The sequence below is a fragment of the Zonotrichia leucophrys genome, chromosome 3 (assembly GCF_028769735.1).
Source record: "Zonotrichia leucophrys gambelii isolate GWCS_2022_RI chromosome 3, RI_Zleu_2.0, whole genome shotgun sequence".
Classification (NCBI taxonomy): domain Eukaryota; kingdom Metazoa; phylum Chordata; class Aves; order Passeriformes; family Passerellidae; genus Zonotrichia; species Zonotrichia leucophrys.
This window is the reverse complement of record NC_088172.1, coordinates 102,102,133-102,118,991: the sequence shown is the minus strand read 5'-3', so window position 1 is coordinate 102,118,991 and position 16,859 is coordinate 102,102,133. Positions and strand designations below refer to the sequence as shown.

The 16,859-nt window shown below is 44.4% G+C and overlaps 1 protein-coding gene across 8 annotated transcripts in view; it reads right to left on the bottom strand.

The window, feature by feature from the left end:
* The window catches only part of EML6 (EMAP like 6), a 91,816-nt gene that overhangs the window by 13,599 nt on the left and 61,358 nt on the right, over nucleotides 1-16,859 (bottom strand). For 6 of the 8 annotated variants that reach the window (XM_064709682.1, XM_064709685.1, XM_064709684.1 and 3 more), the window contains exons 18-27: nucleotides 16,247-16,449; nucleotides 14,914-15,025; nucleotides 14,152-14,279; nucleotides 12,727-12,868; nucleotides 11,198-11,350; nucleotides 10,821-10,952; nucleotides 9,898-9,986; nucleotides 9,123-9,299; nucleotides 8,838-9,039; nucleotides 8,250-8,376 (exon numbers count right to left, since the gene is read on the bottom strand). In XM_064709682.1, coding sequence (XP_064565752.1) covers nucleotides 8,250-8,376; nucleotides 8,838-9,039; nucleotides 9,123-9,299; nucleotides 9,898-9,986; nucleotides 10,821-10,952; nucleotides 11,198-11,350; nucleotides 12,727-12,868; nucleotides 14,152-14,279; nucleotides 14,914-15,025; nucleotides 16,247-16,449 — 1,465 coding nt within the window. Of the gene's footprint in view, nucleotides 1-907; nucleotides 917-2,133; nucleotides 2,149-8,249; nucleotides 8,377-8,837; nucleotides 9,040-9,122; nucleotides 9,300-9,897; nucleotides 9,987-10,820; nucleotides 10,953-11,197; nucleotides 11,351-12,726; nucleotides 12,869-14,151; nucleotides 14,280-14,913; nucleotides 15,026-16,246; nucleotides 16,450-16,859 lie in introns of all 8 variants that reach the window. The other 2 variants (XM_064709686.1, XM_064709683.1) reach the window with 1 other exon arrangement.

The window sequence follows — 16,859 nt, the reverse complement described above, 5'->3', positions numbered from 1 at the left end:
ATAAACTGATTAAAATCCTGCACTTTTTGATAGAAAGTGCAGAAACATTGATGCAGACTTCACAGATGAGTGGCAGAACAAACAACCTTACACCATTCAAAAGACCCCAAACCATAATGATTTAAATCCATGGAAAAATCCTTGAATATGAAAGGATGGTAAATTTGTGCTTTCAGAAATGACCTGAAGCAATTTCTGCAGCTGGCAGTTGACCTCTGCCCAGCCTTGCTTCTTCTGAGAAACCCCATCCCAAAACCATGACATGGCTTCAATAAAATCTTCTCAAAATCATATTAAAGATAAAATGGTTGCATTTAAATGCACAAGTCATTCATTCAAGGGAATTTGGGAGATTGAGGCCTTCAAAGCTATTTTATATAATTACAGTTGCTAAAAGTAGATAGAGAAAAATTCAGAACACAGGCTGAGACAAAATCTGATCTGTGCAAATGGTCTGTGAGGCCAGATAACCTCTGCTGCTGCTGTTGATCCTGCTGGGAAAAGAGGGACAGAGCTAAGGGGAGCACGTGGGAAGCATTCCCAGAGCTTATGATTCCAGAAAAATCTGACCTTGCTCTTACATTCCACACGCTGTGAAATTTGTTCCTGTCCTGAGACCATAACTATCAGTAATTCCCATTTTGCAAAAAATTAATTGGAGAAGAATGAAATCCCTTTTGTGTATAGGGAGCTGCTTTTTCTGGAGCTGGATTTTTCATGGAAGGTACCAAAGGCACAGCAGACAGAGCCCAGAGGGGACTGAGCCCTGTGGGAACGAGCAGCAGGACAGGCTGAGCTCAGACAGAGCAAGGCTGGAGGGAACCAGTCCAAGCCACGCCTCGAGCACAGCAAGGACCAACAAGCACATGAGCAGTGATCCATGACACCAAGAGAGTGGAAGAGTTACCTTGATCCCCTTGGAAGCAGCAAATAAAGCCAAGCAAGAAACTTAATAGAGTTTAGGAGTCACTTGTGAGCACGAGACTCATGCACAAGCACTTGCAGAGGCAGCAGCCATTCCTGGGGCACAGCACTGCCATCCAAGCATGCCAGCAAAACTACAACAGAAACCAGAGAGTGCACAGAGCCACACACAGCACACCTGGCATCCCTGGGTGGCCTCAGAGCTAAAGGTCCTGCAGGATGGGGGGAAAGGGAAGCTACATCCAAGCTTCCTGCACACTTTGCACCAGAGCACAAGGGGGTCCCATGGTTGGTTTATTGTCAGGAGCCTGGCAGGGAGGGAACTGCTAGGAAGTGAAGTTTCCTAGGCAGTGCTGAGAGTGCACACAATGGGTGATTGTTCCCTACCCCAGCTCAGCTGCAATTTAGCCCACAATGGCTGTGAGGAGGCCAAGGCACTGCCAGGACAGCCTGTCCTGCCCTGTCCTCAGGGAACAGTACCTTTATTTCCTCAGAGAGTGGCACTCAAGTCCCCTGGGGTGACCCTGGGTGGAGCAGGACTGAGCAGCGGTGCTGTGACCAGCAGGGAAGGGCCAAAGGAAGTTATTACAAAACTTGTCTTACAAAATAAATTCATCATTTCATTTTAGCCCAGATTTATGAGGGCCTCTGAACTGCCACTTAGGAAAAGAATTGTTTTCTTCAAGCTTTTTTCTGTTTTAGTGTTATTTCAAACTGGATCATTTCTACATTTCTTTACCTAGGAATATCAAAGTTTATGACAAGAGCAAGCCAAAATACTTCATGAAAGCAAGAGAACACTACCACTGTGACATGCTTGATAGTCACCAGATTGTAAGCATGAGGCTTAACCTGGAGACACACACAGAGATACTTTTATAGCTCCTACTCACAGCTCACACAGACACAGATGCAGTTGTGTGCATTCATATATACACAGCCATGTATATATACACACACGTGTGCATTCACTGCCTCATCACCACCTTCATAGAACACATGGAAAGCAGCACATTGGAAACATTGTAAGAAATAATTTCACTTTAACAAGCCTGTGACTACATCTAGTTTGTTTTGACACAGAAGATGACACTGCCAAGACAAGAAATCTGCACTGTAGCAAATGCCACCCTTTGCCCTGCTGGACCTGTGCACCCTGCATGGCACATTCCAGCAGGCCAGGCCTCAGCTGGGCTCCCCAGTACTTACTTGACAATTCCCTGCCTCCAAAGGAAAGCAAGTTAAAACATAACACAAGCATTAATGGTTTCTTTGCAGCAATTGGAAACAAACGTGCTCAGATCATGTAATGGCACAGAGGAGCTCCAGGAAAGAGAGGACACAGCCAGGTGAGAGGGTTTCAGTTCTTTGGGCACTGTGAATACAGCAGAGAAGGTTTCTGTCACTCCTGGCAATCTCGAGGATGATCTCACATGAGGACACACAGCTGTCAGTCAGGGACAGAATCCAGATCCAAACTGACAAAACCTCAGCACCACCTTCATGCAGAAATGTGAAAATTGTGAGTGAACATTCCCTCCAGCCACGGTGGGAGAGAAGCCCAAGCCAGGGGTGGGGTGAACAGGGAGCACCAGGATGGAGAACAGCAGATGGACACAACAAGAGCTGGGCTGGGGGAAGAGGGAATGGGGTATTGGAAGAGTGGAGCACCTTGAGGGAAGAAAGAAACGTGCTCTTAGAGAGCAGGGCCAAACTGAGTATGTTTAGATGGAAATTAAAGGAAAAGGCAGATCAAAAACTGTTATGATAATTCTATGGGAAGGGGATGTTCCAGCTCCTGTTTCCAGGTCACAGGCCAGAATTGCTGTCTGGCTGGAGATGCTGACTGCAGTGAGAATAAACTGGAGTGAACACAAATTCTGCTCCAAGGCCAACAGGAACAGCATGGGAACTCCAGAAACAGCACCATGGAAAGGGACAACAAGGTCTGGGGCAGGGACAGACGGACAGGAGTGTCCTGCACCAGGAAGGTGACAGGCTGAGCCAGCAGCAGTGGGTGGGGAAAAGCTTCAGGCCCAAAAGGGAGACAAACATGGATTTACATGGCTGCAAACTGAGAGGGAACACACTTGGATCTACACCAACATGAGCAGGACTGCTCCTGAGAAGAGAAAGCAAGGTTCAAGGAGAGGGAAGGGTGGTAGGGTTGGGTTGGGCAACAGAACAAAAATCCAAGGTTTGAAAAATATACTGTTCATTTCAGAAAAAATGCAAAAGCAGCTTTTAACTGTGCCCTTCACCAGTGACAGGAGGGGACTCCCAAGTGCCCCCAAACTGCTGCAAAACTCCTCAAGCTTTTATTAATCCCTTCCCACAGAAAGGATTAAAAGATTTTGTAAATTCTAAACCCTTGGATTTTCCCATCCCAACATACATAGGAGTTTTACATACAACTTTTCCTGCTGTTACTTTTTTTAACACTTTGTAGCTATCATAAGACAACAAAAAGAACAGGATTCAACATGAAAATACCCTATTTTCAAATATAGCAGATCAAAGCAATGCTCAAACAGAACTAGAGAGAAACATCAGTGGTAAATTGTGTTTTTAAGGTTACAATATTTATAACTTCACATGTATGCTGATGCACTCTTTAAAATAAAAAACATTTCAAAAACTCAAAAAAACCCCACAAAGTACTGCAGGACATCTGGTGGGGCCAGCTGCTGTCACAGGCTGCCAGGGCAGCTGGTCACTGCAGTCCCAGGTCATTCCAGCTCAGTGCCCAGTGACACGAGCACTGCAGCAAGCAGGGAGGAGGGAAATCACTGGGATTAAAGCTGAGGGGTTTGTTCTGAGACCTTGGGAACAGCTCCTGGACCACAGGCTGGCCCTGCTGCCCCTCACACACTGAAGGGACAGAATCTTCTCCATTTGTTCTGTTTGCATGTTCTGAAGCTGTGTTGTGTAAATACCAACACTGAACCAATCACCCCCAGCAGAGCCTCCCTGTGCATGACACAACATGAGGAACGTGGCTCTTCCATCAGCCCTGGAGTGCCTCCTGCACACATTCCTGAGAAAAGCTGAGTATTTCACATCACCCTCAGTGCAGGGAGCACTCAGGCTCACAGGGAGAGGTGCTGGGAATGGGTGGCATCCCCCAGTCCCACTGCCCCAGGTGTCACACAAGCAGAGCAGACCTTAGAGCCTGTGCTGACCTGTGGGAGCAGTGAGATTGACTCTGAGTTCAGCTGCTGGCAGGGACTGACAAATACCAGGCACAAGCCTTGGGGACAGCTGGGATGAAACCAGCAGGCTGTCAAATGCATTCAGGGTGCATTAAGTTGACATAATGCTGTTGAGAAAGTAAAAGTGAATGTTCCAAACGATGCTCCTCATTCTCAGAGAGGGGCTTTCTGCTGGAATAAGCCCAAAGTTATTTTCTCCACCCCAAGGATGGGTTTTTTCAGACACATATTGTATAGTCCCCACCTACACACAAACACAACACAGATTCACACTCAGAGCTGTTGCACTGCACCCACAGACATGTGTGTGTGTGTGTAAAGGTGCAGGAACCAAGGCTGTAACCATATATCAAATAATTCACTTTGTGGTGCAAAGGCTTGTGGGGGCTATTTGGGAAGCTTATATAAGTTAACTCATGTTGTTTTAAATAAATCAATAATTTAAAGAGTAACATTTGAAGAGAGAAAATTCAACTTCTTCAAGATTTCACCCTTATCAGGACATGTGATTACACAAGGCAAACACTCGACAGAGACCAGTGTCTGGGGTGGGTAATCCATGGGGGGTGAGACAAGCCAGGATGCCAAGGAAATGGAAAATCAGACACACATGCTAATGCTGCTCCTTGCTTTCTACACACCCCACCTGCTCTGGAGGAGTTCCCATCCCCAGGCACACGTGGAGTCATGCACACTGAGCCAAAGGAGAGCTGCAGATGCAGGGGTGTGTTAGGGGTTAGTAGGAGGCCAAATGCAAACAGGCCTTTGCCTTTGGGATTAGTAACATAAACACAGTCATCAGCAAGCTCGTGTTACTTCTCATGGCATCAACTCTTGGTTTAAATGCTCCCAGCCCCTTTGTGAAACAGCACAATTCTTCTGTGGCACAGAGCAGAGCTTACAATGGTCCTGGGTTGTCTGGGACAGTCCCAGCAGTGGCCAGGGGGTCCCGAGGAGCAGCAGCTCCTGCAGCCCCTCTGCAGGGCACCCCACTCCTGACCCTGGGCACGGCAAGGGGTGCCAGCCCGGGGACACACGGGGACACACAGGGACACACAGGGACACAAGGGCAAGGGGAGGGCAGGAGGGAACACGTGGAAAGGGGGAAGAAGAAAACAACAAGGTCGGGGAGAGGAGAGAGAAAGAACAATCAATTAATGATCTTAACCAAACACACCAATGCAACTGCAAGACATTTTAAAACTGTGCCTCAGCAACTTTGCCATCCTAAAGCTGTAGGTGCTGACGGAGACAGGAAATGTTAGATCCCCCCAAAAATACCAGGTCATGACTTGATTCAAATCCTGCAAGTAAAATCTACCATGTAAGTTCTACACTCCTCCAAGATATTTGCAGAATCATGATTATTTTAATTACATTTGAGTTAGACAGGAAAAATAAATTTCATAAAGGGCTCTTATTTTCTTTTCTAAGGGAAAATGTTATTATTGCTCCTAAGTTTGTACTAATCATTGTAGAGTTCAGCTCCCAACCCTACACTTGCAACCTTCTCAGGGATCCCATCACTGCTCCTGAGATAAATCTCCTCCTGAACTGAACAATGAATTGTTATTTCTAGAGAAATGATGCACCTGGGGCTTTTCAGATTCACCACTTTCTATTAGAGAAGCACAGAGTCCCCTGCAAGCTTACTCCAGCACACAGAAGGATTAAACAGATGGATGTGTCTCGTTGGTGCCACACAGCACCTTTGGAAAGTGTTTGATTTCATAAGCTGGAAAGTAACTTCAGCAACAGTTTACCCTCTGAATATGAGCGTTAAAAAAAAACCCCAGTGAGCTCCAAGTCACTGCCCCCAAGGAGCAGCTCACAGAAGCAGCCCCAGCTATTCCTACTTCTTGCTTAAACCAGAAACCTGCTTTTTCTCTTTTTTATCCCCCTTTCCTTAATTTAAATTGCTTAATTATGAGTTTCTTCTCACTACACCTTCAATATTTTTCCTTTCTCAAAGCCACAATGCAAATAGAGCAAGGGGGACACTGCAGGACCCTGACCAGATGTTGCAGTGAAGTAGGCCAGCAGTATTCCAGGCCTTGGGATTTACTCACAGTTTCTGTTCTTAGCAGCTTCCCAGCTTGTCCCACAGTTCTCAACATGTGGCCAGTGAGTGCCAGTAAGTTACCAATGCCAGAATATTCAGGGCACAATCACCAGGGCCTTCAGACAGACACATGGCACAATCACAAAGGGAAAGATCTGGAATATTCCCCCCAGAAAAACTTCCTCCTCAAAAGCCTACCAGGTTTCCCCACATCCCTGCCTGAAAGAGAATGGAACACAACCTCTGGCTTCCCTTCTGCAAACATGGAGGGGCTGGGAGAGCTCTTCCAGCTGTGCCTTTGGCAGAAAATCTAAAGCTTTGGGAGCTGCCTCCAGTATTCCCTGCTGCCTTCACTCAGCCCTGTGCACAGAGATTTCAAGGCCCTACCCAATCCCAACACCCTCAGAAAGCAGTTTTACTGACATTCAGCCATAAAGTTGCCACTTCTGATTATTTCACTATAAATTCTCACTATTTCTATTAATCCCTTGAAGACGGGAAAGGGAGTTATCTTTGAATTATGAGATTTGTTGTCAGATTGATCAAAACAGCAAATTCCAAATACCAAAGGTGTGTTTGTACTGAAGCATCTGTAATTTAAAAAGGAGATAAAAATGTGTACAAGAGCTGTGACTCTCGAGCAGAAAAGATGGGAAGGAGAGTGATAAGGGTTTATTTTTAACCTAGATTAAAACAAAGTACAAAACAGTTGATAACACAACATCATCACAGCAGAATAAAACAGCTGGGCAGTACAAATGTTTCTGGTGCAGAACATCTGTACCAATGCCACTTAGTATTCCTGTAACAATTTAGCAATTCACCCAAAATAAAATAACAATTTTCCCTTTTTTAACTCACTTTGCAAACATTTATGTTTACCAGATGATACATTATGCCTTATTGTAGAAAGATGGAGGAACAAATTCTTTATTTGAGGAAAAGAGATATTCTTAAAAGAAACGGAAAAAGAGAAGGTTATGGTCCAACAAAATGGTTCATTGCAAAAATCACTGATCCTCTTCCTGCAGGATATTGTTAAAACATTGTGATGAAAAAAAATGGGTGCAACATTTTTCTTCTTATTGTTCATACCCCACATTTCACACCCAATTCTCCTGTTTTGCACATTTACTGAGCAAAAATGATTAATTACTTTCTGTTCAACATATTCAGCACTGCATTCTTTGAGAGCTTTAAAGACAGAATCTTATTTTTTCCAAGGCCTACATGAGATTAGGAAGTATTATTAACTCCATTTTGTCTCTTGCAATAACAGAACTGAGCTGAAATTCTTTCTGTGGGTTAACCCACAGCAGTCCTTGGTGTCAGTGCCCAGAGGGGGGCAAGGGCAGGGAAACTCCTGATAAAAGAATGATCATTTCTCAGAAAATTCTCTATCAAAAGAGACAAAATGGATTCCCAGCTGAGTCACCAGCTGGATTCACAGGTAGGGATTTACTGCTCCAGATTTTGAGGGGGAATTATTTACTGGTTATAGATGCTCCTGTTCTGTCCCATCAGGTTTTAGCAGCCCCTCCTTTAGGTCTGTGCTTCACTGGACTCACCCTCTGCTCTCAGCTCTTACCTCTTTTCTTTGATCTCTCCAACACTGCTCCCCTTCCAGCTAATTGTTTAGAATATTTCAGCCTCAGGCCAGTGTGTGCCATGGGAAATTCCAGCTTTAACAGTGACAACCCAACACAATTACAAGTGACTGAAAAATCTTTTAATAAAAGCACCACCCAAAGCCTTAACCACAAAATATTTACAAGCTTAGCACTACCACAAGTGCTCTGCTGCAGACACACACTGGTTAGGAGAGAATATAAATGCTCATGTGAATGCCAGAAGAGAACACAACACTCAGAGATGTGTCATATACATGTATTTTTCTCCTTCACATTAACATGTTGTACTGTGTGAACACCATTATAAATGTCATCTGGTGAATTTTAAAATTCCTGTCTTATTTCTAAGGACTAATTTTAGTTGAATGAAAAGAGATGCAAAAGGGCACACATGGAAGCAAAAGCCTTTGTGGGACATACCTCTCTTCCACTGAAACCTCCTTCAGCTGCTGGTGGGGTTTTGTGCCTTCCATTTCTCGGATGCTCACGGCATAGATCTTAGTGGTGTAGTCAATTGCTTTTTCTCTTGCAACATCACTGTCATAACCTTAGAAAAAGAAAACATGGAATAAAACAAGCTACCCTTGTTTCATAGTGGGACAGGAGAGAATAAAAAGATCTGCAACAATGAACGGAAGGAAACAAATCCTACCAAGTTCTCCTTACACTGAAATGACAGAACGAGAGGACACAGTCTCAAGCTGTGCCAAGGGAGATACAGGCTAGAATTAAGGAGGAAGTATTTCACAGAAAGAGTGGTCAAATACTGGAATCATCTACCCAGGGAGGTGGTAGAGTCACCATCCCTCAAAGAGTTTGAAAAAAGACTGGATGTGGCACTTGGTGCCATGATCTAGTTGAGGTGCTAGAACATGGGTTGGACTCGATGATCTTAAAGGTCTCTTCCAACCTAGAATTTCTGTGATTCTGTGTGATTCTGTGAATTTAGCAAGTTAAATGCCTGTGTGCATCTCTGGTTGAGGCAAGGAAGAATGAAATCCTCTTTACCTCCATCCTCTTCTGCATCTGTGTCTGATTCTTCACTGTCCACCAGCTTGCTCTCCTGGATGCCCAGGAACTCCCTGGTCCAGATCATGAGGGCGGTGTCGGCGCCGCCCACGGTGAGGAGCACGGAGTCGTTGTGCAGCCACTGCACGTTGGTCACCTGGGCACTGTGCCCCACGTACTTCTTGAACCTGGCATGCTGGCCCTGCAGCACACAACAGCCCCGCTGGCACCCAGCAATCCTTCCTTCCTTTCCTCTCCCAGCACTGAAACCCACACGCTTCTTACCTTCACTGGGTAGGAAAAGAGCTTCACAAACCCAAAATCGTCTCCTGTGGCCAGCAGGGTCCTGTCCTTGGTCAGACTGGCAGCGTTGACCACGGTGACGTCGCTGTGCATGGGCCAGATCCCCTCACAGGTGGGACCCAGCACACATGTCCAGGTGTCCCACTCAATCTTCTCTATCTGCAGCAAAGTACCCCCAAAGAAGGCTGCTTACTTTAAACACACCAAATACATGCTATTTTCATGTGTAACATTTTCTATGTTTGGCATTTTCATTTTAATGCTTTCAGTTCTTAAGAAACTGTGCTGTTAATTCAAATTGTGCATCTTCATCAAAAGGCTTAACACTTTAAACATTCCCATTTTTCCAAGCAGAGCATGATTTGGATACAAATCTCCCTGAAGATTTTCCGAGGTGCTAAACATTGGCAATTTTCTAGTAATGTAGAATTACATTTCACAAATAAACAGCTTGATGAAAAGCCAGGTCCTGCTGTTTGAAGGTGGTTTATAGCCTATGTGCAAAACCAGTTGGCTTTGAGAAGGGGATTATGGCAAATGGCTTCTAATAAATAAACAAAAATAAATTTAGAGATACAAGCAGAAACCTGCACATTCTGCCATTTACAAATGCTAGGAAAGACACTCTGGAATTACTAAGTAATTCTAATTCTAGCCATTGTAAATAAAGCATTATAAAATGAAAAAAATACACCATTTGAAGACAATTCCTTAAATTAATTTTCACAATAAAAGTAATCCAGCCCACAATTCATACCTCAGCAATTCTTATAATATGTCTTTTCCCCCTTGGTGCTTCAAAAAATAGTTGTTCTTTGGCACCAGAATTGACTTGCAATAACTTCCCTGGATACAAAAGGAGAGCTTGTTATGAATCATAATAATTATTGTGACAACTATAAACTTTCTTTTGACTGAGTGAAGAGATTTCTGGGGGTAAATTAAGAAATTATCCTCTGGAGAGTTATTCATAGCCAAAGTAACACAGAGGCTTGAAATCACTCTTGTAAGGGTCCTATACTCTGATTAATGCAGAAGTAATATTTTAAATACCATCCAATATCCTTAAGAAGTTGCTGTTGCACAGCAAATCAGTTTTTGCTGATAGGGAATATTTTGCTTGTATTTCCCCATCACACTAATGGAGGTCAAAAATAAATGGATGTGTTATTAATTTTCCTAATAATTTTACAAGGCAGCTTTGCCAAAAGTGGAACCTTTGCCAGCTCCCATCCCTCCTGCACTCCCCAGTGGGGCTCCACTCTGAGCTGGCCTGGGATGGGAAGTTTGCTGTGCCCACAGAGATGCTGTGGCTGCTGCCCCTGGCCCACACCACGTTTTGGGGCTGGCCAAGAGCAGGGACAAAGCCCAGGCACACAGGGGGCCCCACACAGATCCCAGCTGCTCTGGGCAGGCTCACTGGCATGAGCTCATTATGGATCCTGCTGGACTTAATTAGCTGGGAGCATCAGGCTCTAGCTTCTTGCAGGGATTGCCATGCAGAGCTCAGCAAGGAAAGGAAATTGGATACCAACAAATGTAATTGCACCGGATCCATGCAGTGCTCCGTGGGGAAACAGCATTTGCATCAGTGGTTGATCTCAAGAACTGGAGGGGAGCAGTTTCCTGCTATTCCACTTTATGGGCACTTCCAGTCTGTATCCCTGGCCAACACTTTACCTCTGGAGTCCCAGTCGATGTGGGTGATGTAGCTGGAGGCACCTTTGCAAATGCCAACCCTCTTGCTGGTCAGGACGTTGTAAATATCCACAAAGTTATCGTGGGAAGCCACGGCCAGGTACTTCCCTGATTCTGCAAGGAGGAGACACCGAGGTTATTAAAGGGTGAATTAACTGATACTGGTGTGGTTTTCACCACTGCAGTGAATTCAGCAGGCAGGGTGGGCCTGTTCTAGGGCAGCCACATGGAACTGTGGAGTATTTAATGCACGGAGCACACACAAAGCCAAACTTCCTTTGGGACATTCAACCTTGCCTAGACAAGAGAAACAAACTGCAGGATAAACTCTCCTCTTCCACTTTACCACGTGGTTGTACCTCGTGAAAACTTTATATCCGAGATCATCTCCTTCCTGTGGTGGAAGGAGACCATGTCCTCCACCGTGTCGGCGTTCACCACCAGGAAGCTGCCGTCGTTCAGCCCGACCGCCAGCGCCTTCCCGTCCGGAGAGAAGGCACAGCAGCGCCCGCCTGAGGAGGCACATGGAAATGAGCCTGTCAGAAAAGCTGCGGCTGAGAAAACCAGCAATGAACTGCAACTGGAAGGTTTCTACATCAACTATGTGATTTTAGAACGGATTTGTTGTGTCTTGAGGAAGATATGTTACAGAGGGGTGTGATGGATGCTTCATTACAGGGTTGACAATGATTTAATCCCTTTAGAAACAGGTTTATTGCAAATACCACCTTCCAGCCACATTCTAAACATCCCAATGACAGAAATAAAACAAAAAAACCCACCCAAAACACATAGAGAAAGGAAATTTGGATGAAAAATTCAAAGATTCATTAAAGGCAGTGTATCTCTGCCTCAGCATTATTCCTGACATACTCTCCTACAGCTCCCCTCATCCATTCACAAGTTCACCTCTCCAAAATATTTAACTCTGTTTTCCCCCAGCCAGTTAAGGGTTCCTGTGCTTCAGATTTGTCACTGAAAATGAACAATTTAAAATTTCCTGAGAGATATCAATGAATTAATAAAATAAGAGTGATTTTGAGAAGGCAGCATTTCAATATAGCTTATCTAATTTTATACAGAGGAGAGGAAAAGTGTTAATTTTAGAGAAGTTGGTTTAACAGGTAAAGCTCATATTGACAGCAAAATATGACTGTGCTCAACTGCAGCCATGATATTTTCTGAAAAATCCTTTCCTTAAGATTTTTCCTCCTGAGAAGCTGGGAGGCCTCAGGAACAAAATGTAAACATTGATTATCTGCTGCTGTGGGATGCAACAGGTGCATCTGTGATTGGCCCATGTGGTTGTTTCTAATTAATGGTCAACCACAGTCAGCTGGCTCAGACTCTCTGTCTGAGCCACAAGCTTTTGTTATCATTCTTTCTTTTTCTATTCTTAGCTGCCTTCTGATGAAATCCTTTCTTCTGTTCTTTTAGTATAGTTTTAATATAATGTATATCATAAAACAATAAATCAGCCTTCTGAAACATGGAGTCAGACCCTCGGACCCCTGTGAACATGGTCACACACAACATGCAGGAAATTGTACTTTTGTCTTTATAAGGAAATTCCTTTATGTCAGCAACGTACTGGCCTTAAACATTCCTAGGCAGGAAAGTGATTCTGAGGTCAACTCATTCCCCTTGAAACTGGGGGAAAAGATACTGAGGTTCATTTTATTATTATTCATTACAATAGATTACAGTCCTTTTTCTTCCTTCCCTTTGCACTGACTTGACACATGCCAAAGCCAATTTATTTCCTGTGCTCCCAATTTCTTAACGACCGTGTCCTTTGCCTAGGCAATTAATGAAGTGCCCCAGAGGCAGAGAGGGAGCTGCTCCAGGAGCAGGGGATCCCTGGATGGCCAGGCCAAGGCAGAGTTACCTTTTTTGAGTTTCCTCACTGCCAGCATGCGGTGCTGTGCTGAGAGCTCCCAGATTCGCAGCGTTTTGTCGTCGCTCACCGTGGCGCACACGGGCAGCAGGGGATGAGCTGCCAGGCCCCACACCTCCCCCTCCATGTGGCCCTGCAGGAAAGCATTCCACACAGGAGGAAATAATAATAATAATGCCTGTGGGGCTGTGCAATAGGGGCTGACCTTGCCCTGCCCCATTTTGCAAGTCCCAGGCAGTGAAGCTGTGGGGGTACCAGCTGTGGGTTTCTCTGGGTCTGCATGAAGGCACTTGAGATGGTAGCTCATGTTCAGACCCCAGTGTTTATTATTTGTTATCAGTAAAACAGTCTCACTGCTGTGAGCTGGGCAGCTTTTCATTAGAAGGCACAAAATGGCCAACAACCTCTTGTTCCAAGGTCTTTTAAGACTGAACTATCCAATTAAGAGCTGACACCTGGATTATTTCCCTTTTAACCCAATAACTGATCCCACAGAGCTGCAATATGGATTTTTCTGTCCAAAATGCCACCCAAACCCATGGAGAAGGAAGAAAAAAGCCAGGATGACACCCTGTGCCCTCCATCTTGCTTCCATCCAAAACATACTAAAAATCCCAGAACCTAAATTTTTCACCAAGTGACACACCTACACTGCTCTCTATAATCTATTGCACACTTTTGAGGATTCCAGTCTATTCTGGAGTGTAGGAAACTTTCTCCATGAGTGAGGGTCAAAGCCAGTGCTCCCCTGGGGTCAGCACACCCCAGAGCAGACAGGGAAATATTCCCTGTGCCTTGGGTTTCCACATAAAGCCTTCACCATCTCCTCTCTCCAAAGCTTTCTGCACTCCAAAAGACCTGAACATTTGCTCTGTCCCCCCAGCAGATGTCTGAAACACTCTTCCATACTCCCCTCCACTATTCCTGGCTCTAATTCCTGCTCTTCCAATATTCTCCTTCCCAAACTTCAGATTAATAGGGAACAGTTACACCCCAAACAGGACTTTATCCTGAAATCCTAATATTGGCTAATCCTCAAACTTTATGTCCTTTTTTAGATCCTTGTTTGCCCAAAATGCACATAATATTTTGTTTTAATCTTGCCTCAGATTCTCAGTTTTCCAAGCTGTTAATCACTCTTCCTGCTTTTTTCCAGCTTTCCTTCAGCTTGCATACAGTTTGCTGGCACTGCATATCAAGGTTAAATAATTTCTTACTGCTCTCAATCTGCATTAGTGGATGAGTTCAGTGTTTTATAAAACACAACCTCACACATCTTGGATATGCAGTCATGCAGGCAAGACAAATTTGAAGGATTACTTCCTGTGATCAAAATTTACTGAAAAAAGAACACCAAAGAACCAGCATTTCATAAAAATACAGGAAATAGTTTGCTATGGCAGATCCATACAGTACCTGAACAAGCAGAGTCATAGGCCCACTTTTATCAATTTCAAGGATTTCTCCATTTTTAGTTCCTACCAGGATGTGCCCATGTCCCAGGCTGATGGCTCGGATGGAGGGGTTGTCCTCTAAAAGCAAACCTGAAGAATGCCAGATTTAAAATTGTTTTTTAAAATTTCATACTCCTTGCAGTTTATATATCATTCAAATCTCTTCAAAATCATGAACATGAGATAAAACTGCCTGATCAAACTGCCAGATAATCCATGGATTCCTTAGTAATGCAGGGAGGGGAGTTCGTCTGTCCTGTGGCAATACAGTGACTGATATTTCACTGCTTGAACAGTGACAGGGACTGAGGGAGCTCCAGCACCTCAGAGTAATGCTGTGATTACACATCAATATCCCTTTCCAGAGATCCACACTGAGGCCTGGGGAATTTAAAGGTCTTTCCACATCACAGGGAATGTGGCCAGCCAAGGAAACCGGACTGACTTTGGAACTGCCACACTCAAGGCTGGGGACATTTCTCCTTAAAATCATTTCACCAATGAAAACAAAGCTCAATGTCATGAAACAGAGGAGGGAATAGCAGAACAAACTATAAATGACAAGGAATACAAGAAATACATCTTCTATGGATCAAGCCAGAACATTCCAGCCCAGAGTAAGCAGTGTGTTGCTGTTCCCTTTGGCTTCTGGTAAGAAGTGACACCCAGTCCCCACCCTTTACTGCCATTTACCCCCTTCCATGCACACACTGGAAGCCAATACCTTTAGAACTAGCAGAGAGTGCTGCTCTTTTGATAGCATATGTCTTCAGACACCTCTCAAACATGTCATCCCAAAGGGCCACAATTCCATCTTTTCCACCCGTCACAAAGCCCTGCACAGCCACAGGAGCAGAACACACACAAATGTCAGCACTCGTGGGAGGGATTCAAAAGGACATGGCCAAAGGCACAATAAAGCCTCCCCTGCATTTTATTCATGTGTCAAACTAAAAATACTGGAGTCTGTACCTATGAGGGAAAAATTCAAGTGGACAAGAGGTGGAGTTGCTTTTCTAGGGTTATAAAGATTTGCAACCACATGGAGCACACACTGCTGTAAACAGGAATGCTGGACCAGGGCATCTGCCTGCATGTGGGAACAGGGGATGGAAAAATGTGATTTACCCTTACAAGAGGCAATGGCTGGCAGTAACAGCTTCTCAAGTTATTCCAAATTCAATTGACTTAACAGATGCTTCAGCCCAAGTTCTAATAATGCATCAGGGACCAATTCTCTCATTAATTCCCTGGGTAGAGTATCTGGGCCAAGTGAATGCAGAAGAGCATAAATAACTAACCAACAAAAATCTAAGTGAAGAGGATGTTCAGTGCCAAGATCAAACAGAAAAATTGATAGGAAAGCTGGGAACAATCAATTAGGGCCAGAAAGGATTGAGCTACAGGGATCTTAATTGACCTTGATATATAAAAATGTTAATAGCTAACATTCTTCTCATCCTTCACTTCTACAGTTGAAACCATAACCTCAAAAGGGATATTCCATTATCAACATTATCTTCAAATTGCCACGGGCAAAACTTTGTCCTCAGCTCATTTGTGTGATGCAAATATTTTGCCATATTTCTTTTATAGATGTATTGATGCAACTGAAAGAGAATTCTTTTGTTATCTGGAATAGTTAACTCAAAACCCAAAACCTTTGGGTTCTGAGTCTTAATCAAGACGTTATCTGCCATCTTGACTAAGACACAATGATAATATTATTAAAAGATCATGATAATATTATTAAAGGACCATGTTTCATATTTTGGAAACTGGTAATGCACAGATGTTTTTGGGATCAGCTTGAAGAGGCAATGAGTGTTACCCATTACTCCCTGTGGTTTACATGAAAACCACACTCCTGAGCAGAGTGAGAAATAAATTTTGAATTTTTAGAGGTCAGCAAGCTGCTGGTCAGGTACCAGCACATGGAACAAGGTGCTTACAAACCCAGGTCTATCAAATAACAGAGCTCATTCCTATTGGCTTTGTTTAACTGCAAACACCTCTAAAATCCATGGGTGCCACAAAAATGCAGGTGAAGAAGATACCTTGTCCAGTGCATGCATGGCAAACACGGGTCCATCATGAGCTTTCAGTGTCCTCAGCAGCAGGGTGTCCTTCCAGATGTAGATGTCCCCAGTGGCAGCCCCGGAGAACACCAGCTCCTCCCCGCGGCCGTACGAGACGCTCATCATGGTCTCCAGCTTCCCCACGCTCCCAAACGTGCCCCGCTTGGAGGTGAAGCCCCCACCTGCAACAGCAGCACAGGCCTTGCTCTGCCTGGGCTGTACAGCACAAATGTTTGACCCCAACAGCTCCTGGGGCTGCCTGATGATGGAAATGCACAAGGGAAAAGCACAACCAAAGGAAGTGAACCCAGCAGTGACAGCTCTGGAGCAGATCAGCCTCAGGTTTTCAGACTGCCTTCCCCAGCAGGAGATAAATTTGGTGAGGAATTGTGCAAAACCAACTACTGCAATGTCTGGTGTAGCTATGATATCTTCTGAAAAATCCTTTCTTTAGGATTTTTTCTCCTGAGAAGCTGAGAGGCCTCAAGAACAAAATGTAAACAATGGTTATCTGCTGCTGTGGAATGCAACAGGTGCATCTGTGATTGGCCCATGTGGTTGTTTCTAATTAATGGCCAATCACAGTCAGCTG